This window comes from Malaclemys terrapin, chromosome 3, assembly GCF_027887155.1.
Source record: "Malaclemys terrapin pileata isolate rMalTer1 chromosome 3, rMalTer1.hap1, whole genome shotgun sequence".
NCBI classification, from domain to species: domain Eukaryota; kingdom Metazoa; phylum Chordata; order Testudines; family Emydidae; genus Malaclemys; species Malaclemys terrapin.
This window is the reverse complement of record NC_071507.1, coordinates 24613901-24636688: the sequence shown is the minus strand read 5'-3', so window position 1 is coordinate 24636688 and position 22788 is coordinate 24613901. Positions and strand designations below refer to the sequence as shown.

The 22788-nt window shown below is 42.1% G+C and overlaps 1 protein-coding gene across 8 annotated transcripts in view; it reads left to right on the top strand.

Annotated features, from left to right (window-relative positions):
• The first annotated feature begins 277 nt into the window (after positions 1–277).
• The window catches only part of CCDC85A (coiled-coil domain containing 85A), a 181805-nt gene continuing 159294 nt past the window's right edge, over positions 278–22788 (top strand). For 7 of the 8 annotated variants that reach the window (XR_008444517.1, XM_054024094.1, XM_054024093.1 and 4 more), the window contains exons 1-2: positions 278–591; positions 4458–5382. Coding sequence is in view for 7 of the 8 variants with exons in the window: in XM_054024094.1 (XP_053880069.1) it covers positions 376–591; positions 4458–5382 (1141 nt within the window). In the remaining variant the exon portion in view is untranslated. The remainder of the gene's footprint in view (positions 592–4457; positions 5383–22788) is intronic. The other variant, XM_054024090.1, reaches the window with a different exon arrangement.

Sequence of the window (22788 nt, the reverse complement as noted above, 5' to 3'; positions counted from 1 at the left end):
ACTTGCTGAGGAGGGTGTGATCCCCAGGCTGGCTGTGGGGGTCCCCCAGACTTCAGCCCACCTCCCCCGCTCTGTCAGGATCTGCGGTCCGGGTCCGGAAGATCCCCGCCTTGTATCAGCGTAGTAGCAGCAGCAGCACATCGCGGCCAACTTACTGGGAGAGAGCAGCCCGTGGACTGGGTTTCGGGGCTCCCCCCTCTCTGTGAGGCGCTGCTGTCCGGGCTGAGGAGCCCCTCCTCCCACTCCCTGAACCCAGCGGCAGCAGAGCCAGGGGCTGACTTGTTGGGGAGCGGGCAGAGCCCGGGCTGGCTTTGGGGTCCCCTCGTCTGCTGCCGGGGCGGCCGCGGGCAGGGAGGTTGGACTTGGGCTGCCACCATGTCTAAGGCGGCGGACAGCGGCGGGGCGGTCCCAGCCGAGGACCTGTCCAAGGTGTCCGACGAGGAGCTGCTGAAGTGGAGCAAGGAGGAGCTGATCCGCAGCCTGCGCAGGGCCGAGGCGGAGAAGATGAGCGCGATGCTGGACCACAGCAACCTCATCCGGGAGGTGAACCGCCGCCTGCAGCTCCACCTCGGCGAGATTCGCGGCCTCAAGGTGAGGGGCGGGGGCAGAGGGGGCCGCTGCCGCCTGGCACTGGGCAGGGCCCCTGCGCCTAGCCCGCCTCAGGTGCGGTGCTGGAAGGGTTTGGCTGCGGGGCTGAGCCCGCTGCCCCTGTGGTCTGTTGGTCTGTTCTGTGCTTGGAGCAAATAAAATTTGGCAAGTCTGGTGGTATTTTGCGGGAAGGTTTGGAGAAGAGAAGTACAGATTCCCCATGAGGTTAGGGGGATGGGGAATGATGAATGTGTCTCTCTCCCCCACATCCCTGGACTGGCAGAGGGCCTTCCGTGGGTTCAGGGATCTGCCCTTTCAAACGGGGGAGGGGGATTCCTATCTGCATGTGCATCATCCAGGGACAATTCCCCTACCTACCCAAATGTTTTTACTCAGTCATTATGTAGGTAAATTCTCACGGAGGGTTGATAGGTGTTTGGACAGAGTAAAACCTGAAAAAGGATGGCTGGATTCAGCCCACAATGAATAGGAGTTGCTTCTTTAAAAAAATCACTCAACTTTTATCTCCTCCCTAGAGCGTGCAGGAAACAGAAATGGCAAACTGTGTGCAGGGTGTAGAACGAGTATATGGTGCAATGTACATCAAAAACTTTTTTGTGGTGATGGGTACCTTTGATTCTTTGAATTCTTGCCCTCAAAATGTATAGATTTCAGTAGGTTTAAATGTTCTCATTTTAAGTGAAAGGATAAAATATATGATGCTGGATAGATTAAAAGATTGTTGTTTTTAAGATTGTCTGACTGTCCTGTTAACTCTATTGCTATCTTAAGATTGTTTCTTACTTTATCAATAAAGCTTCTCACCAGGCTTCTGGGAAGCCTTGATCATTTTCAGTGTGCAGCACATAGTATTTATGCTTTCCAATCCTGGGACAGATTGTTGGAAACCTCTCTGATTTTGGGTTCACCAATACCATGCTTTGATTTCTTTAGTGAGAGCATGTCCTCTGATTAAACACTAATATTTTTCTGATTCCCTCCTTTAATTTTTTTAAAAAGCCAATTGCAGTTGAAACTCTTCTCGAGCAAGATGTTTTAACAAAATCTATCAGTTGGGCATATCTTCAGAGAGTTTCCACTTTTTGACGTGCTGTTTCTGTTTTAAGACCTGAGCCAACCATTCTAAATGGAATATTTCCATTGACTTCAATGGGAGGCAGATCAGGCCTGTAATTATTTATTCCTAGATGTTTTAATGTTTTCTGGGTGAGAGGCATAATCACTCATGGATGCTCACCCTGCCTTTGAGAACTGCGTCTGTGTCATAGCAACAGCTATGATGTAACATGCCAAAGCTGTTATATGGAACAAAAATTTACTCCAGTTGGGATTTATATAGTTTATATAGCTCACAAACACTTTCCATCCTGTTACTCTGAGGGATGAAATTCTCAGGGAGTTCATTAACTGAGTTGAAACTGAGGGGTTATGAGGGGGTAATGAGAAGAGACACATAGGGAGAGGTATGGACTTATGAAATATTATCTGGGGAAGTTCTTGTCTGACAAAGTAGAGCAGATGCATACAGTTAGCCCATATTATGTACTGTGGTTAAGAAAAACCTCTTCTAATGCGCTAGAAATGGTGATTGATAATGGTGTAGAATAAAACAGAAAATCAGTGAGAGAGAGAAGACTTCATTCCCCTCCTCATATGTCCTGTTCTGCAAAGCATGACTAGACCTGTCTCCACTTTGGCGGTAAATGACATCTGTCTGCACTTCAGGAGGTGCTGGGGTCCCATCTGATGATACAATTATCTTAGTTAAAATAAAGCTAAGGTTCTAAATTACAAAAGCAATGCAAGGAAATGCAGAGTTTAGGCTGTTACTCTCTCTGCTGCTCTCTCCCTTGGTATTGCAGGGGTGTGGTTAGAGTGTATGGGCTTACATACCAGGTAAGTTTAATTAAGAAACCACATTGGAATGTGATAGTAACTTATCACTCATTCCCTATCTTAACTCTGAACTTTCTAAGCGATACTTTTATTTCCCCTTTTTTCTTCATATTTTTGAACTGTGACTTGAAAATGAATTTTCTTCTAATAATTCATAGGCCTGCTTTGTAATGTTTTAAGTATCCATTGTAGATGTTATTCATTACAGAAGCCTTATTCTCTCTTTAAAAGCTTGAGCTTAGTTTCAGAAGCCTACATGGTTGTGATTTTCTAAGGTGTTTAAGGGAGTTAGGTGCCTACTCTCCACTGAATTTCAATGGGATTTGGGCACCTAGCTTCTACATCTTCCTTTGAAAATCCGAGCTTGTATAAACATTGCTGAATAAACATCCTTCTTTGCTACTAGGAAACAAAAAGAAAAAGGATTTTCCCTAATGCTAAAACATCATATGTGTAATTCATCTCTGTATTTCAAATAATACAGAAGAAAGGAAGAAGAGGGAAGTATAGGAAATGTATTTAAAGCGTGAGCATTTACAAAATAAATATGTGTTACAAATACACAGAATGTTACAAAAGCATTAAAAGGTGGAAAAGAATACCCTGAGTTGCAAATGATGAATATAATCATAGGCCAGATTATTAAAACTAGGAACAACTATAACGAATGCTTTTGCATCATGTCCTGCTATAGCAATATGGCCGTTATGTTCTTATGTTTTTGAATGTTTTTATTTTAGAGCATGAATGTTCAGTAGTTAGAGAAGGGCATGGGGTTTGTACTTCTTAGTCTTCTTTGAATTGAGACTATTAAGAGTTATTTATAGGAAATGATTTCATTTCAGAATGGCTGAACCAGTCTGGACTAAATCAAACCTGATCAGATTCTTTTGTCCAAAATTGGAATCAAACCAAATGAAACCCCAAACTCTTTTGTGCTCTGAAAAGTATGATTTTATATATGTAAACCTTCCTTCAATCATCTATCGATCTATCTAGATATCTAGATCTAGATTAGATTATAGATATAATAAAATCAAAGTATAATCATATATACAATCATTAATGCCTCTACACTTCCTGTTATTCAGCAATAACACAAAAGAGGACGTTTCATGATAGTGGAAATCTTCTGAGAGAAGCTATGATAAATATATTTTTTCTATCCTGTTTGATATTAAAAGGTTATAGATGAGTTTTGGTTAAAAAATTGAACTTTTCACACCATATCTGAAATTAACCTCTGAACCTTTGAGATTCATTCAGTGAGATGTTTAGTTTTGTGCTGCCTAATGTCTTTGTTTTACAGAAACATCATGCAGTCATATTAGGCCAATCATACATGCAAAATTGATTGACGTATGCTGATTGGAGCAGGATGGGGAAGTTAGATGACATGTCTCTAACAGCTCTGCTAATCGGCTTATGTAATAAGAAGAACAGGAGTACTTGTGGCACCTTAGAGACTAACAAATTTATTAGAGCATAAGCTTTCGTGGACTACAGCCCACTTCTTCGGATGCATATAGAATGGAACATATAATGAGGAGATATATATACACACATAAAGAGAGCATAAACAGGTGGGAGTTGTCTTACCAACTCTGAGAGGCCAATTAATTAAGAGAAAAAGTTTTTTTTCTCTTAATTAATTGGCCTCTCAGAGTTGGTAAGACAACTCCCACCTGTTTATGCTCTCTGTATGTGTGTATATATATCTCCTCATTATATGTTCCATTCTATATGCATCCGAAGAAGTGGGCTGTAGTCCACGAAAGCTTATGCTCTAATAAATTTGTTAGTCTCTAAGGTGCCACAAGTACTCCTGTTCTTCTTTTTGCGGATACAGACTAACACGGCTGTTACTCTGAAACTTGGCTTATGTAATGTTAACATTAGAATGAATATTAATTTTTAGACACGTCTCTCTAATTATTTTCTTTCTTTTAAAGGATATCAATCAGAAGTTGCAAGAAGATAACCAAGAACTGAGAGACCTTTGCTGTTTTCTGGATGATGATAGGCAGAAAGGCAAGAAGGTATCACGAGAGTGGCAGAGATTGGGCAGGTACAGTGCTGGGGTTATGCACAAAGAGGTTGCCTTATATTTACAGAAACTGAAAGAATTGGAAGTGAGACAAGAAGAAGTGGTTAAAGAAAACATGGAACTGAAAGAACTATGTGTTTTGCTGGATGAAGAGAAAAGTGGTGGAGCAGGCAGCAGGAGTTCCATTGACAGCCAAATCAGCCTCTGCCAGCTAAATGCAACAAGTACTTACATACGAGATGTTGGTGATGGGAGCAGCACCTCTAGCACTGGAAGTACGGACAGTCCAGACCATCATAAACACCATCCAAATACTAGTCCTGAACATCTCCAAAAAAGTAGGGGTGAGGGAAGCCCGGAGCATCAAAAACATAGGAGTGTTAGCCCAGAGCATCTCCAAAAACCTAAGAGTTCTGGAAGTCCCGACCACCAGAAGCATCTAAAAGGACCAAGTCCAGAACATCATAAAAATGTTGGCAAAGGTAGTCCTGAACAGCAAAAGCACACCAGTAGTAGTCCAGAAACTCTTCCAAAGCACATTTTAAGTAGTAGCCCTGAACATTTTCAAAAACATAGACCTAGTAGTAGCCCAGAGCATCAAAAGCACAGCAGTGGCAGCCCCGAGCATCTTCAAAAACACACATTGAGTGGAAGCACAGAACATCTCCAGAAAGTGAGGGGGACAAGCCCTGAGCATCTCAAACAACATTATGGGGGGAGTCCGGAGCATCTCAAACATCTCAGTGGAGGCAGCAGAGAAGGTACCCTAAGAAGACAAGTAGCAGATGATATGTTACCTCATCACAGGAGTGTATACAATGGAATGAATGGTGGGTCATTATATTTACTGAAACTACATTTACAAAGACTACTGAGGTCGATGTAAGATTATACCAGCCACTTTTGAAAAGAACAATTACATGTAATGATAAAGCCAATAAGAGCTAGATCTTATTATTATTATTATTATTTCATTATGAAGTGAGGCAGGCATAATGTAGCCATTCAGACATCTATCGGCCATTAGACTTAATAGATAAGTAAGGGATAATGCAACCATGTCACTTAAGTGTGTAAATGTCATGTCTGTGACAGATTAACAATTCTAGTCCCTGATCCTACAATGATAGTTATATAGACAGACCCTTATACCTATGTGGAATTACATTGAAGTCAGCTATTAGATAATAACAACTTCTGGTTAGGTCTGATGCTGACTGGATGTGAGCCACCTATTTAAAGTTGAAAGCTTCCCCATCTCAGTGCCAGTTTCCTGCGCCGCCCATCTTCTAGTTAAAAGATGAATCAGATAGCTTCCTGAAGGCCGTTACTTGGCCATAGGCCCCTGCAGTGTCCCAAACCCTATAGTTGGTATATATCTATTAATGAATTGAAAATAAAATGAACAGGATTAGAGAGAATTTTAAGTATTTTTTTCCTGCTCTTTAGTGTTCCAACTCCAGAAGCACATGCTTAAGTATCTTTCTGAATTGAGCCCTTGGTATTTTGGCAGGAGAAAAACACTATGGAAGCATCCTATAGAAATTAATAGACTACAATACCTTTTAAAATCAACCTATAGAACTCAATAAAATAGTCTACCTCTTTTATAGAATGGATGAAAAACCCATCTATAAATTCTATAGATCTTTCCAGTAATTTCCATAGAATCTGCTTGATTTAATTCCTTTTACATTCTATATGATGTTTTCATAAGGGAGGGCCTGAGTCTTAGTTATGCAGTTATAAAACCCATTCCTCACCTCTTCTTACTCTGATTTGGAGTAGGGCATCCTACAACTCTGCCGACAATGGAAATTTTGCCTGAGTAAGGGGCTGAGGATAGGGTTTATAGGCCCCAGCTCTGAAAGGCCAGAGCCCTGCACCTGCATGGAGCCCATTGACTAAAATGGAACTCTGCACTGGCATAAAGGTCTTCCTGTGTGGATCTGCTTTTAGGATCAAGGCCATAATGAATTACATGCCTGGGTTGCAATCCTCATCAGCTTGTAACATTGCTCCCTCAAGTCAATCCATTTATAAATAATGCATGACTTACAAGAGGGTTTCGTTTATGAGATGACCTGCTCCTCAGGCCTGTGGACTGGCTTATTCCTAGTGAAGTGTGGATTCACAACACCACCAAACCCCGAGGGATGGTTAAAACATGGAGATTTCCAATTAATTTTTAGAACAATTAATTAAAGTGAATATTTGAAAAATGAGAATGTAGATTTAAAGATATAGACATTTAAAAAACTTCTTATGCTTTATTAAAGTATATTTCCTTTCTCATTCAGTTTATTTCATTTAAAATGAATGAAAACATTGAACCTCATAATATTTTAATGTATTGATACATTTTCAAAGGACCTCCTTATTTGCAACCACGTTATTCGTGAATCTATCCACTTTGATACCTTAAATCATTTCTTAGCACACCCAAATATATATTTGCATGCTTGCAGACATAGATGCAGGTTTTCTGTGTGCAAATGGCCATGCTAACTAATATTCTACATACAAATAATCAGATCCCTTGAAAATTTGGCCAAGTTATTTCCAATGAAACTAGAGAAGTTGCAGGTTTAAACCTGAAGTGATTGGCATCTCTTGAGTAAAGTATTCCAGCTTTCCACAATTTGGACTGAAGTCATAATGAGCTGAAGGGAGGAGTTTGGGAGTCTCTCTGTTAACTGTTGAGCTGGATCAGACTTTACGTCCACTCAAAATGCTCCTTCAATCCTGCCCATTATCTAATCATGTTAGTGGAGGCCTTTGGGTGCTCAAGGGCCTTCACTGTACTTTTCCTTTGTTTTTGTATAATATGACTTAAGCCTGAGTTAAGTAAGGTAATTGTGAGGTTCACATTTGAAGTTAGAATCTGACCCTGGGGCCATAGAAATCAATGGCAGACTCCTAATGGCTTCAGTAGTGCAGGATTAAACCCTCTAAGTTAAAATTTAGGTAACTTTTCTGCTTCCGAACTATACTGTAACTGTTTTGTCAATTACTCTAAAAAAATTGCAAGATAGACATTGATAATAAAGAACTACATTTTCATAAGTGGCCTGTAAATCTGTGTTTGCACAATTCTATGCATACTGATACATGTGCAAAAAGCCTGCACATTTGAGTGCAGATTAGAGAATTGTGAATTAGATTACCCAGAATTTGAGTGCAAACTCAGGTTTTACATGTGCAAAGATGATGCAATTTACAAGCATGAATGTAGAGGGCCCTTGTGAAAACTTGCCCCAAAACAGTGGAATAGAATAAAAATAATGCTATAATCATTGCATTAAAAAAAATCAAACTTGTTATAGGTACTTGGGATCCTGTGTGGGTTAGATAAAAATCTAGATAAATTTCCATCTCAGTACAAGACAGCATGTGTTTGATCAAATATCAATGTATAGTGTTCATTTTATGAGGCACTGGCGATCTCATTGCGATATTATTTGTGACTATCATTTGTTTGACCAACAGGAATAAAATGTTTATGTTAGCGTATGATGAATAGAAAGGTTTAAAATCAAGGGAAAGATACCCATTGACTGCAGTGGGCTTTGGATCGGGCTGTTATTCTGCCTGATGCCAAACCATCCTGTGATGTGCAATGGTCTCTCAGTTCTTACTGACTTCAGCGGGAGGTGAGGTTAGTTAGTGCTTTGCAAGATTGAGCCCTATGTAGGGCTAGAAATTGTGTGTGTGTGTGTGTGAGAGAGAGAGAGTAAAATTTGGTATGCATATTACTCTAACATTAACATTTTGTGGATTTTTTCTGCAGTGGGGACATGAACATCATTATTTCTGTAAAAACACAAAAGAGAAAAATCCTAACATACACACAAATGTTTGTTTCTTATTACAGTTGCGTTGTTTGCTTTGGATGTTGTTAATCTTTTACATTTATACTACAAATTTTGTCTAAGATTTCTAATTTGGCAGTTTCAAATAACATGGGCCTGAAGCAACATAGCAGATTATGGTCATGTCACTCTTATGTGACAGTTACCAGCCTGAACACAAAATGAGTTGTTTTTTTGTGGATATAAATCCATTTCCAATTTATAAATTGTGAAAAAATAGAAAATGCTTAGAATTAGAGGTGCTCCTTTTTTTGCTGAACATTATTTTGAAAAAAATGTATTATGCAGACTTGAAATGGACTAATTGCTCTTGGTATTTGGAAAGCACTTTTGTAAACAATCAACACATTTCTAGTCAAATGAAAGCTGCTATAGGTACTTTTCTTGCTGTCCAAAATTCTGCTGTCATTAATACTTGCATCACCTCTGATAGAGCAGTATAGTTAGTAGCACAGTTATGATGGCAGAATTTTGCCCTACTATATGTGTTATAATAAATACAAAAGGTATAAAAATAGCTTAAGAGTTTGATTGAAACCGACAAACACTGTGGAGTTAAGGCTGTTTTAGTAGGCTATTATAGGGGTAGCTGAATTGGATGATATTAAGTAAATATGCTGCAGTGTGTGGAATGGTATGTGTTGTAATTCTTAAGGCCTAGTTTTCTCTCAGATGCATGCGTAGGGCTCCCACTGAAGTTAATGGGAGCTGCTTGCACCTGAGAGCAGTATTTGTAGGCACAATTGGATAAGTAAAGGATGTTGTGTGTCAGCTTTAAGTTTAAATTTCTGTTTCCCCCCTCTTACTGCCAAAAGTATGATTGCATTTTGGTATGTTTTTCATGTATTAATTTTCAAATTCTAATGATAATATTGTAAAAGTTTTAAAAAAGTAGAAAATAGGAAAATGTTCTATACATTCCACTGAAATGGGTCCCCTCATCTGCTCAAAAGTTTTGTGTGCTTAAATGCTCTGCTGAATTGGGGCCGGAGAGTAGAAATTGGCCCAGTGTTTGTAACTGAAAACCAGGGCCACCCAGAGTATTCGGGGGGCCTGGGGCAAAGCAATTTCGGGGGCCCCTTCCATAAAAAAAAGTTGCAATACTATAGAATACTATATTCTCGTGGGGGCCCCTGTGGGGCCCGGGCAAATTGCCCCACTTGCCCCCACTTCTGGGCAACTCTGCCAAAACATATACTTCATCTTAAGGATGTTAACCGAATACAACATGTGTTGTAACAGATAATAATATTTTACAGTGATCAGTCTTAAAGTGTTCTGCTTAATGAGCACAGAACTATTTGGGGATAAGAAGACTGCAGAAATTATAGGACAAAATAGCAATGGTGAAATAAGTTTTACAGTAAACATTTATGGATTCTAGAAATAAGGTATGACAATCTTTAACTCTGACATAAGTATAGGTATTATATATGTCCCTCTATATAAATTAATATGCTTTGAGAGCTAGTAGTTTGAGTTGTTTTTTATTCTAAACGGTTTATTGTAAATCTCCCATTTTCTGAATCTGTTTTAGTCTGGACTTTGATTTTTGTGTCAAAGGAAAATATCAAAGGCTTTTAGAGCTGCCTCTTGCTTCCTGTTGAGGTTATTAATGAGCCAAAGTAAAAGTGCTGACTAGCACTAACTGGTACATACTGCTGGAGGTATGGGAACTCATGTACAGAACAAGTGCAGCAGTATTTGTCTCAAGCAAAAATATTTGTAGGTTAAATGAACACACATCTTAAATTATGAACAATTACTGTTATAAATATGTTGCTTTTTGAGGAAAGACAGTGCATAGCAGAACATACTGCTTGTATGTGAACGAGCACAGAAGAAATTGCTCTGTGTCTTCAGGGAGAAAAGGTTGAATGGCAATACTGCAACTGATTTAATTGTTGTCTGATGGTAGTATGCAATGGCCAATGAACAAAGCAATGGCATATGTTCTTGTGCAGGTTTATTTAAGGTAAAGTAACCCCCTTTAAAAAATCAAAGTTTTATCAGAGTCAGCACTCAGTGCTATTTAAGCTGCAACAATTATTTTCGTATACGAGAATATGTAATCATTTTGGTGTCTTAAATACTATGGTGTGGTAACTTGTTGGTAAATGCAGCCTTTTTAATGGAAACCACTGTACTCCTGTCAGTAGGGGTCTAATCTAGCACTACTTACTCAGGCAGGTAACTCTTACTCTTGCGAATAGTTTTGTTGACATCAATGGGACTATTTGGATGGTTCACATGAATAAGAGTTTCAGGATCAATCCAGTTTGACAGAACTTCTACTTGTCTACTTGTATGACGAGATAACTGGCTCTGTGGATGAGAGGAAAGCAGTGGACATGTTATTCCTTGTTTTTAGCAAAGTTTTTGACACGGTCTCCCACAGTATTCTTGCCAGCAAGTTAAAGAAGCATGGGCTGGATGAATGGACTATAAGATGGATAGAAAGCTGGCTAGATTGTCGGGCTCAACAGGTAGTGATCAATGGCTCCATGTCTAGTTGGCAATCGGTATCAAGCAGAGTGCCCCAAGGGTCCGTCCTGGGGCTGGTTTTGTTCAATATCTTCATTAATGATCTGGAGGATGGTGTGGACTGCACCCTCAGCAAGTTTGCAGATGACACAAAACTGGGAGGAGTGGTAGATATGCTGGAGGGTAGGGATAGGCTACAGAGGGACCTAGAGAAATTGGAGGATTGGTCCAAAAGAAATCTGATGAGGTTCAACAAGGAGAAGTGCAGAGTCCTGCACTTAGGACGGAAGAATCCCATGCACTGCTACAGACTAGGGACTCAGTGGCTAGGCAGCAGTTCTGCAGGAAAGGACTTAGGAGTTACAGTGGACGAGAAGCTGGATATGAGTCAACAGTGTGCCCTTGTTGCTAAGAAGACTAACAGCATTTTGAGCTGTATAAGTAGGGGCATTGCCAACAGATCGAGGGACATGATCATTCCCCTCTATTTGGCATTGGTGAGGCCTCATCTGGAATACTGTATCCAATTTTGGGCCCCACACTACAAGAACGATGCGGAAAAATTGGAAAGAGTCCGGCGGAGGGCAACAGAAATGATTAGGGGGCTGGAGCACATGACTTATGAGGAGAGGCTGAGGGGACTGGGATTATTTAGTCTGCAGAAGAGAAAATGAGGGAGGATTTGATAGCTGCTTTCAGCTACCTGAAAGGGGGTTCCAAAGAGGATGGATCTAGAATGTTCTGAGTGGTACCAGATGACAGAACAGGGAGTAATGGTCTCAAGTTGCAGTGGGGAAGTATATGGGTATCTACATGACTAGAATATGTTGAATTTGTTATAACAACAAAAACATTTTTGTGGGCTAGTGTGGTTAATGCTGGAGGTGCAGTTTGTAATATGAAGATTATGGAGCTTTTGGTTAGCTTCGTGTTACTGGAAAATGTGTGTGTAAACACTTTGGAGAGAATTGTAAGTACTGCCTTACATATTGTTAACCACACTGGAAATATTTTATTTATGCTTTAAATGTTTTAGTATCTGGTGAATCATCTTTCCAAAAATGACTCCATATCTTAATGTTGGTTTATAAAGCGGTCTAATCTAGTTTAAACAGTTGTCTGTATGTACTGGCACATCACCACTCTGATTACTAAAAGTTTAAAGATTGAACTGGGAATCATACAATAGCTGATACAACAATGCACATAAAAGTGGGAATCGCTACAAATGATTGCATTTAACAGCCCTCCATCCTTACACCAGTATAGGTAAGAGCAGACAACAATGAAACATGCACAGTGCATGAATGCGCTATGTCTAGGCTGTATGCCTGTATTTCTGAAATGCTAGTAACCTTTTCTGAAAGGGTTCAGCTAAAAGTTCAGCACTATGCAAGAGGCACAAAATAAAGTGTGTAAACTTTTAAGACAGGCTTTACTGTAAGCTAACGAGAAATACCCATTTTAAGCCAACATTGGCCAAATTCCAAAGTTTATTGTTTAAGTTGGATAGTCACGCAAAGAAAAAATTTGGTGAGATTTTCATAAGCACTCATTGGCGACCTAACTCTGCTCCCATTGAAATCAATGTCAGTTTTATCATTGACTTCAGTGGAAGCAGAGTTAGGCCTATAGAATGATGTTCGAAGGAGATGTGGCCATGTGGCCATGGTATTTTGGCTCAGCCAGCAATAATTCCTGTGTTGGGCCTTTGGAATAGCCCATGTCTGAATGCATGCACTTTCTCCATGCACACTGTGGCCTTATTTGTTAGGCTAGTATGGAAGAGGGCCCAGACCTCACCCCTGGCCCTTCTTATTTCATAGAATCATAGAATATCAGAGTTGGAAGGGACCTCAAGAGGTCATCTAGTCCAACCCCCTGCTCAAAGCAGGACCAATTCCCAGCTAAATCATCCCAGCCAGGGCTTTGTCAAACCGGGCCTTAAAAACCTCCAAGGAAGGAGACTCCACCACCTCCCTAGGTAACGCATTCCAGTGTTTCACTACCCTCCTAGTGAAATAGTTTTTCCTGATATCCAACCTGGACCTCACCCACTGCAACTTGAGACCATTGCTCCTTGTTCTGTCATCTGCCACCACTGAGAACAGCCGAGCTCCATCCTCTTTGGAACCCCCCTTCAGGTAGTTGAAGGCTGCTATCAAATCCCCCCTCATTCTTCTCTTCTGGAGACTAAACAATCCCAGTTCCCTCAGCCTCTCCTCATAAGTCATGTGCTCCAAACCCCTAATCATTTTTGTTGCCCTCCGCTGGACTCTTTCCAATTTTTCCACATCCTTCTTGTAGTGTGGGGCCCAAAACTGGACACAGTATTCCAGATGAGGCCTCACCAATGTCGAATAAAGGGGAACAATCACGTTCCTCGATCTGCTGGCAATGCTCCTACTTATACAGCCCAAAATGTCGTTAGCCTTCTTGGCAACAAGAGCACACTGTTGACTCATATCCAGCTTCTCGTCCACTGTGACCCCTAGGTCCTTTTCTGCAGAACTGCTACCTAGCCATTCGGTCCCTAGTCTGTAGCAGTGCATGGGATTCTTCCGTCCTAAGTGCAAGACTCTGCACTTGTCCTTGTTGAACCTTATCAGTTTTTTTTTGGCCCAATCCTCTAATTTGTCTAGGTCCCTCTGTATCCGATCCCTACCCTCCAGCATATCTACCACGCCTCCTAGTTTAGTGTCATCTGCAAACTTGCTGAGAGTGCAGTCCACACCATCCTCCAGATCATTAATAAAGATATTAAACAAAACCGGCCCCTGGACCGACCCTTGGGGCACTCCGCTTGAAACCGGCTGCCAACTAGACATGGAGCCATTGATCACTACCCGTTGAGCCTGACGACCTAGTCAGCTTTCTATCCACCTTAGAGTCCATTCATCCAGCCCATACTTCTTTAACTTGGCGGCAAGAATACTGTGGGAGACCGTATCAAAAGCTTTGCTAAAGTCAAGGAATAACACATCCACTGCTTTCCCCTCATCCACAGACCCAGTTATCTCATCATAGAAGGCAATTAGGTCAGTCAGGCACGACTTCCCCTTCGTGAATCCATGCTGACTGTTCCCGATCACTTTCCTCTCCTCTAAATGTTTCATAATTGATTCCTTGAGGACCTGCTCCATGATTTTTCCAGGGACTGAGGTGAGGCTGACTGGCCTGTAGTTCCCCGGATCCTCCTTCTTCCCTTTTTTAAAGATGGGCACTACATTAGCCTTTTTCCAGTCATCTGGGACCTCCCCCGATCGCCATGAGTTTTCAAAAATAATGGCTAATGGCTCTGCAATCTCACCCGCCAACTCCTTTAGCACCCTTGGATGCAGCGCATCCGGCCCCATGGACTTGTGCACGTCTAGTTTTTCTAAATAGTCCCGAACCACTTCTTTCTCCACAGAGGGCTGGTCACCTTCTCCCCATGCTGTACTGCCCAGTGCAGCAATCTGGGAGCTGACCTTGTGCGTGAAGACAGAGGCGAAAAAATCATTGAGTACATCAGCTTTTTCCACATCCTTGGTCACTAGGTTGCCTCCCTCATTCAGTAAGGTGCCCACACTTTCCTTGACTTTCTTCTTCTTGCTAACATACCTGAAGAAACCCTTCTTGTTACTCTTAACATCTCTTGCTAACTGCAACTCCAAGTGTGATTTGTCCTTCCTGATTTCACTCCTGCATGCCTGAGCAATATTTTTATACTCCTCCCTGGTCATTTGTCCAATCTTCCACTTCTTGTAAGCTTCTTTTTTGCGTTTAAGATCAGCAAGGATTTCACTGTTTAGCCAAGCTGGTCGCCTGCCATATTTACTATTCTTTCTACACATCGGGATGGTTTGTTCCTGCAACCTCAATAAGGATTCTTTAAAATACAGCCAGCTCTCCTGGACCCCTTTGCCCTTCATGTTATTCTCCCAGGGGATCCTGCCCATCTGTTCCCTGAGGGAGTCAAAGTCTGCTTTTCTGAAGTCCAGGGTCCGTATTCTGCTGCTCTCCTTTCTTCCTTGTGTCAGGATCCTGAACTCGACCATCTCATGGTCACTGCCTCCCAGGTTCCCATCCACTTTTGCTTCCCCTACTAATTCTTCCCTGTTTGTGAGTAGCAGGTCAAGAAAAGCTCTGCCCCTAGTTGGTTCCTCCAGCACTTGCACCATGAAATTGTCCCCTACACTTTCCAAAAATTTCCTGGATTGTCTGTGCATTTTTTTTTGTTCATAGCCAGGAATCAGGAATCCTTCAGGAGTATAGCAGTGACAGCACTACAATGTCCTCGTGTTCAGGGAATATAAGGGATTGGATTTTGACTGGTTCCTGTGGGACATAAAGGGTGGGAGAAAGCTTATTGCACCTGTCTCTGTGCACCTTTGCACACCCACACAGGGCCAGCACAGTCTGGATTGACCTACATCAAGCCTGTTTGCCATCAGTTTCGCATCTCCACTTTATATGTATGGTAGTTGTGCTCATGATTGGTGGCCGAAATTGCACCAATTCAGGTTTTCTCTGATTTAAATAAACAGTAACCCTTTTAATTTGAGCATCAGACCTAGGAAATTGTTCTGTAAGTGCTGTAATGATTCCTGTCTGGGAATAAGAGAACAGTGGGCTCTGCAGTGTTACAGTATGTCTTAACCATACCTTTTAAGATCATGTAAAAATTTAATCTTGAGATTTATATTAAGGTTTATTAAGGTTATACACTCCTCTCTCTCTGCTTCTGTCTTTCTGTCTCTTCCTTATATGTTTAAAAAGTGACAAGTATGTTTGGGTGCATTAATAAAGAAGGAACATGGTAAAACACATAATATAAATAAATGGATATGAAGCAATGGCATGTTCTCGCATGGAATATTGTGCTTAATTTTGGTTCCCATACCTTGAGGAGGTTACAGCAGAGATGGTAAGCTTCAGGGCAGGACAACAAAGATGGTGGGGGAGGGGAGGGGAAGTAGAACTTACATAAGAGGGGAGACTGCAAAAAGCTAGGATTAATTGACTTTGAAAGGAAAAGAGTTGAGGGGACTTACCAATATTGAGGTAGATAAAATTACAAAGAGTATAGGAAAAGATTTTCAAGAGGCACAAATTGGAGTTAGGTGTCCAATCTTCATGGACTTCTAATTGGTGGTAGGCCTTTAACTGCCCTTTATGTCTTTGTAAACCTTCCCCAGAGTGAAAACAAACACTCCTCCTGTTGTGAACTGCCCCTCACTGTGAGATGCCAGGTCACTCAGTGAAGTGAATGGCAGGAGAGCATAAACCACATAAAATGAACCTTCCATTAAAGCAAATGCTACTTCATGCAGCGTGTAATCAGCCTCACCACAGGAGTTCACAGAGTGTAATACCCTAGCTGGATTTAAAAGGGGGCGAGTGACCAGCCATTATACGTGTTGTTATGCATGTTAAAATAGGGGTAGTTACACTTTGTGATTCAGGGCATCATGATGCTGATTGTCTCAGGCATCAGGAAAGAAATCTGCTCTTCCTCCATGTACAGCACTGTACAATTGGCTGGGGGTCTGATCCACTCCCATTGAACTCAATGGAAATTCTTGGGAGTTGGCTTGGCACCCAGGTGTCAAATGGATTTGTTGAAATTTCTCTGAAAACACAGACATGAGACCAATACTTGTTAGCCCGGTTGTCTGACTGGTGTGACAAATCCTATATCCTAGAAATTTTATTATCTAAGCCCTGTTTGGTCCCATGCATACTGCATCCTTCAAGAGATCCACGGACTACCCTGTATGTGATGGGAAAATGCCACCTAAGCAATATTTACAAACCATCTAAGGGCTCCACCAGTTCAACAGGAAAGGTTAGCAGGAGGGGAACTAAAAAACCAGGTGCTTGTGTATCTGGAGAATGGAGTTTAGCAAATAGTAAACCTAGTATATCTCATGAGTAAAAGGCCAGTATCATCTGCTAGAGCCAAAGGTGTCCCTGAGAATTCCTAGGTCCTGAGGACATTAATATTTGAAACCCCTTTAACCTTATACAAATGTTTTTCCTCCACTCTTCCTCTTCTTTTTCTTCTGCTTCACTCCCATCCTTTTCTGCTTTCCTATGTGTCCCTGTCAGGCCTCCTTCCTCACTCCTTCTCACCTGTTGCTGTGCTGAATAAAAGTTAAAAAATATTTTGCCATCTGCTTTTTCTTGATAGGCTACTTCAACAGTAGTCCTGTCCTGTAGCAATACAGCCACTCTGGTCTCTGCTTTGCATGTGTTTTGTTCCTCACTATGAACTATTACTGTGTCCAGCAGCTGCTGCAAAGGCCCAGTGGCACCAAAGTGGAATCACTGATTATTAGAATGAGTGGGAATCACATCAAGGAAATAAGGCACTTTTAAAAGTATGCTTTATTTGAATTAACTTTCATGACTGGTGGACCCTCTGAGTCATTGTCACTTTTCCCAGGTGGGTATGGCTAGAGCTAGGCATGTTGCAATTATACAGAGGTATCTGCGCAGTCCTATCAATTCCAGACCAGCAAGTGCCCTGATGTTCCCAGTGTTTGACTTTTGCAGAACAGAATCTAACAGCTGTGCCAGATTGTCTGGGTCATTTGAAGTGTGTGACTATCCAACTCATTTCAAGTATATATTAGAACTTAAATGAGGTTTGAAGACAGACTTCCAGAGGTGAAAAGCTAGCTTATTAAATCACTGTGCCATGTTTAGTAGCACCTTTACACTTAGGCAATCCAATTCTCATTCAAATCCACTGACTTTGCTGGGATGACACTTGGGATGCATTTGATCTATAGTTTCTTAATTTTTATGTTATATTTTGATTTCAGATTAGTGACTAGGACGTTGTTTCAGCACCCATTGAAGTCTTTGGAAAGGATCATTGATTTCAGTGGGAACCATCAGGAGCTTGGAGGATCTCCGAATGTTTGTCTACCTGAAGTATGCAGTAATATTTTGGGGCTGGGAGGGAAGGTCTGCCACAGCTCTTGAACTCTTAACTCAGTCCTTTATTCAAAGGAAGCTCCTGTTGATTTCAGAATTGGGTCTTATGCATCACGTTAAACTGAATTCTGGGTTTCTGTATTGCAATATTGTTGCAATGTAAAACATGCTTTTTAGATATATTTTGGTGATTAAATTGTCAGACTGTTTGAGGTCTGGCTGTTTTAATGCAGATCAGTAATATTATCATAATTCTCCGTAAGTGGTGCTTGCTTAACCTCTTCACTCTCTTCAGATTTATAATGCACATTAATCAAAAAGCCTCTTTTCTTTCCTTCTGCGTATGCGAACAGAATATTTTTTACTGCCCTGTTGAAATAATAGAGCCTTAAAAGAATGGCTGCCAGATGTAATAGGACCTGGAGTAGAATGGGTTAACAATGAGTAATGAGGAGCCCAAGTGGTCAGGTAAAGTGGAAATGAAAATACCGGCAGCCTGCGTTTACCATTCAAATGTAGAAATCATGCTGTACAGATGCTTTCTGGTGTTATATGGTGTTTAGGGATTCCAAGAATATATCTGTTTAGTGAGGTGTAATAAAATTGTGCATGCCTAGTTTTCATTGCTAGAGTGATTTTGTTTATTGGTTTTAGAGCTAGCAAGCATTGCCTTAATTACTGAGCCAGAGAACTGCTAGGCTGAATTTAGTTCTTTCATGTCACATACAAAGATTTTTTTCCCTACCAAGAGAGCATTCAGCATTATGTTCAATTAGTGGTCTTGAAATAAACATTGTCCAGGTGGTGCTACTTGAATAGTTATAGTGTAGTCTCCATGAAGAGAATCAACTTGGAACTCAAGTTGCTCAATTTCTGAACGCTGCTGCTTTTTCCAGAGAGTAGTACATCTTCAAAATGTCATGTTCTAACTGTGTCAGGATCAAAACTGATCCATGCTATGATGGGTCTGTGTGCAACCTTGCAATCTTGGATTTTAAGACTGTAGGTATATTTTCTAACCTTCAATATTTTTGTCTTTCTGAAGGTGCTTTGGAGTTTGGAGTCTCAAATGGAAAAAGGGTAAAATGCTGCACAATGGCATTTTGGGAAAATATTTTTGATAGGATGAGACTCCTTAATCTCTTAAACCACAGTTAGCACAATTAATTGCCACAAGATACCATTAAGACTAAGAGCTTAGTATGAATAAAAAGAGGATTTGCCATTTCTTGGGATTTTGACAACATATAGAGCTACAATAGTAGAGATGAAAACAAACAAACAAAAACTTTAAGGGTTTTGGAAGAAACCAAACCCTCCTGCTGGAGGGCATAAGCCAACCTCTGCTATTGGAGGTTTGGAGGAAACTTCACGGTGGGCTTATTCCATGACAGCCTACTACAGGGTATCTTGCATCTTCCTTTAACATAGCTGGTATTGGTCACTGTTTGAGACAGACTATAGGACTAGATGGATCCACAATGGAAATTCCTGTGTTTTTAGGTTACAGTTTTTGAAAAACGGCTCTTTCTTTTACCATACCTACGTGCATGTTTGTGATTTGTCTACACACTTTTCAGAGTAGTAGCCGTGTTAGTCTGTATCCGCAAAAAGAAGAACAGGAGTACTTGTGGCACCTTAGAGACTAACAAATTACAGTCTACACACTGGTTTTCTGGCTGTGGCCACTACATCACTGATGCTAGAGCCCTCTATTACAAAGGTAAAAGCATTTGTAAGTTATCCAGCAGTGATGATTTGGTTACTTATAGATACTTCTGGGGGAATTTTGCACCAAAAATTAAAAATTCTGTGCACAATATTTTAAAATTCTGCAAATTTGATTTGTCAAAATAACACTATATAATCATTCCAGTTTCAATTATTTTGATAATTTATTTCAAAATACCAGTCAGCAAGTATGTCTGTAACAATACAGACACACACACAAAAAAAATCCCCCAGGAATAGTTAAAGAAACCCCTACAAGAACCCAGTTGCTGTTTCTCTGCCCCCTCTCCTGCAGAATCCAGTCATGGAGTGCCCCCCAGCCCAGACACCCGTACCCCTGACCCCCAGAGAGTTCTCTGTCTTTTAACCAGTTCTCAGTCCATGAAAGGATCTTCCCTCTTATCCCATGACAACTTAATTTATGTAAGAACCTTTGGTGAGGGACCTTGTCAGAGGCTTTCTGGAAATCTAAGTACACTGTGTCCACTGGATCCTCCTTGTCCACATATTTGTTGACCCTCTGCAAAGAACTCTAATAGATTAGTAAGACATGATTTCCCTTTACAGAAAGAATGTTGACTTTTGCCCAACAATTTATGTTCTTCTATGTGTCTGACAATTTTATTCTTTACTATTGTTTCAACTAATTTGCCCGGTACTGACGTTAGACTTAGCAGTCTGTAATTGCCGGGATCACCTCTAGAGCCCTTTTTAAATATTGGTGTTTCATTAGCTATCTTCCAGTCATTGGGTACAGAAGCTGATTTAAAGGACAGCTTACAAACCATAGTTAATAGTTCTGCAATTTCACATTTGAGTTCTTTCAGAACTCTTGGGTGAATGCCATCTGGTCCCAGTGACTTGTTACTGTTAAGTTTATCAATTAATTCCAAAACCTCCTCTAGTGACACTTCAATCTGTGACAATTCCTCAGATTTGTCACCCAGAAAGGACGGCTCAGGTTTGGAAATCTCCCTAACACCCTCAGCCATGAAGACTGACGCAAAGACTTCATTTAGTTTTTCTGCAATGACTTTATCGTCTTTAAGTACTCCTTTTATATCTTGATCGTCCAGGGGCCCACTGGTTGTTTAGCAGGCTTCCTGCTTCTGATGTACTTAAAAACATTTTGTTATTACCTTTTGAGTTTTTGGCTAGCTGTTCTTCAAATTAGTTTGTTTAAATCTTGTATCTATATTGATATTACTTTTTGAGGTAACTAAGCAAAATAGTAGTCTCCAAGAAGATGTGAGATCTGGATTGGAGGTGTGCCCACTAGGTTATTTTGATCTCAAGATGTAGTCTACTATATGAAAAAGTTTGTAAACATTTGGATAGCAATTGGTCTTTTATTTTGTCTCAATAGAGACTTGAAGGGGAAGGGATAGCTCAGTGGTTTGAGCATTGGCCTGTTAAACCCAGGGTAGTGAGTTCAATCCTTGAGGGGGCCATTTAGGGATCTGGGGCAAAAATCTGTCTGGAGATTGGACCTGCTTTGAGCAGGGAGTTAGACTAGATGATCTCCTGAGGTTCCTTCTAACCCTGATATTCTATGATTCTAACTCTGTGAAGTTCAAAAGCTTGTCCCTTCTACCAGCAGAAGTTGGTCCAATAAAAGATCTTCTTCAAGTGCTTGCTTGTATCGATTCCAATTAGGTGTGCACAAATGTCAGAAGATTTTTACCCTAGCAACTCTCGGTGGGTCGGCTGAGGCGCCCCCTGGAGTGGCGCCGTTATGGCGCCCGATATATGCCCCTGCCGACTCGGCGCCCCCTCAGTTCCTTCTTACCGTCCGTGATGGTCGTTGGAACTGTGGAGAGCTGCGTAGCGGACCTCCTCATCCCTAGCGTTCCTCGTTCTATTGCTAGTTCCTTAGTGTAGTTGTAATTAGTTTAGTAGTTAGCAAGTTTATAAGTTAGTAAATTTAGTGTATATAGTTGTAGATAAGTTGAGGATTCAGGGCTTATCCCCGTTCCTCTCACCCGGTACCGGGGCTCATGCCCAAGGCTCCAGGCTTTAAGCCTTGCACGGCTTTCCTCAAGTCTATGCCTATTGGAGACCCCCACGACTCCTGTCTGAAGTGCCTGGGGGAAGCTCATCAGCCTGACAAGCCGTATCTGTAAGGCTTTCAAGCCTAGGACGAGAAAGGAGCGGGACTTCAGATTCAAACAGCTCCTGATGGGAGCGATACTTAGCCCAGTGCCCCTGGCACCGCACGCAGATCAGGCACCATTGGTCCGCAGCGTGCCTCTGGCACCGAAGCGTCCTGGTCCTAGTAAGGCCCCTCAACACCAGACAGCTCTGGCCCCGACGCAACAAAAGCCTGCTGCCCCCCCACAAGGGCATGCACCTCCTGCGGTCCCGGCAGAACAACTCGCCACGCCGGACCTGACCACAAACGCCCCGACTCCAGCACCGTCGATTCTCGAGCCCCAAGCGCCATTGAGTCCGGTGCAGATCAGCTCCCCAGTGCACACTGTGGTTGAGCTGGGCCTGCCATCGACCCTGGAGACTTTCTCCACCGCTTGCGACCTGATCGCATTGACTGAGCCCGGACCTTCTCAGCCTCTGGCACCGCCGGTATGGGCTGTCCAATTGATTGGGAAGCCCTCATTCATGTGGCCTCCTCAGCAGAGTGAATCAGTTCGGCACAGCTCAAGGTCCCGTTCCCGGTCGTGGTCCCGGTCACGCAGATAGTCCCGCTCTCAGCGCCGCTTGCAGTCCCGGCACCGATCTCCATCTCGGCACCGGTCGTACTTGCGGCACTGCTCCACGTCCCGAAGCTCGCCCTCTCAGTACAATCGGTAGCGATCCAGCTCCCGGCACCGATCCTGGCACCGCTCATTGCGCAACTGGTCGCGGCACCGCCTGCACCGTCGATCTTCATCAAGATCCAGATCGACCTCTTGGCACCGCTATGACCATCGGTGCTGCTCCAGGTCACGGTACCACTCGGGGCACCGGTCCCTGACCCCCAGACATGCACCAGTGGACGGTGCCGCGCCACCTCAGCAAGTGCGCTCGGCACCGCCATGGCCTTCCCATCAGAACTCGGAGTCGTCCCAAGAAGGGAGCGCCTATAATGTCCAAGACCAGGATGCTGATGGTGCAAGCCAGGGACAGGACGAGACCCAAGGTGGTCCCTCAGGTGCCTCTCGCTCAGCTCATTCGGAGCCTAGGGTGCCTGAGGCAACAGTTAGCTGTCCTCCCCCGATGCAGTCA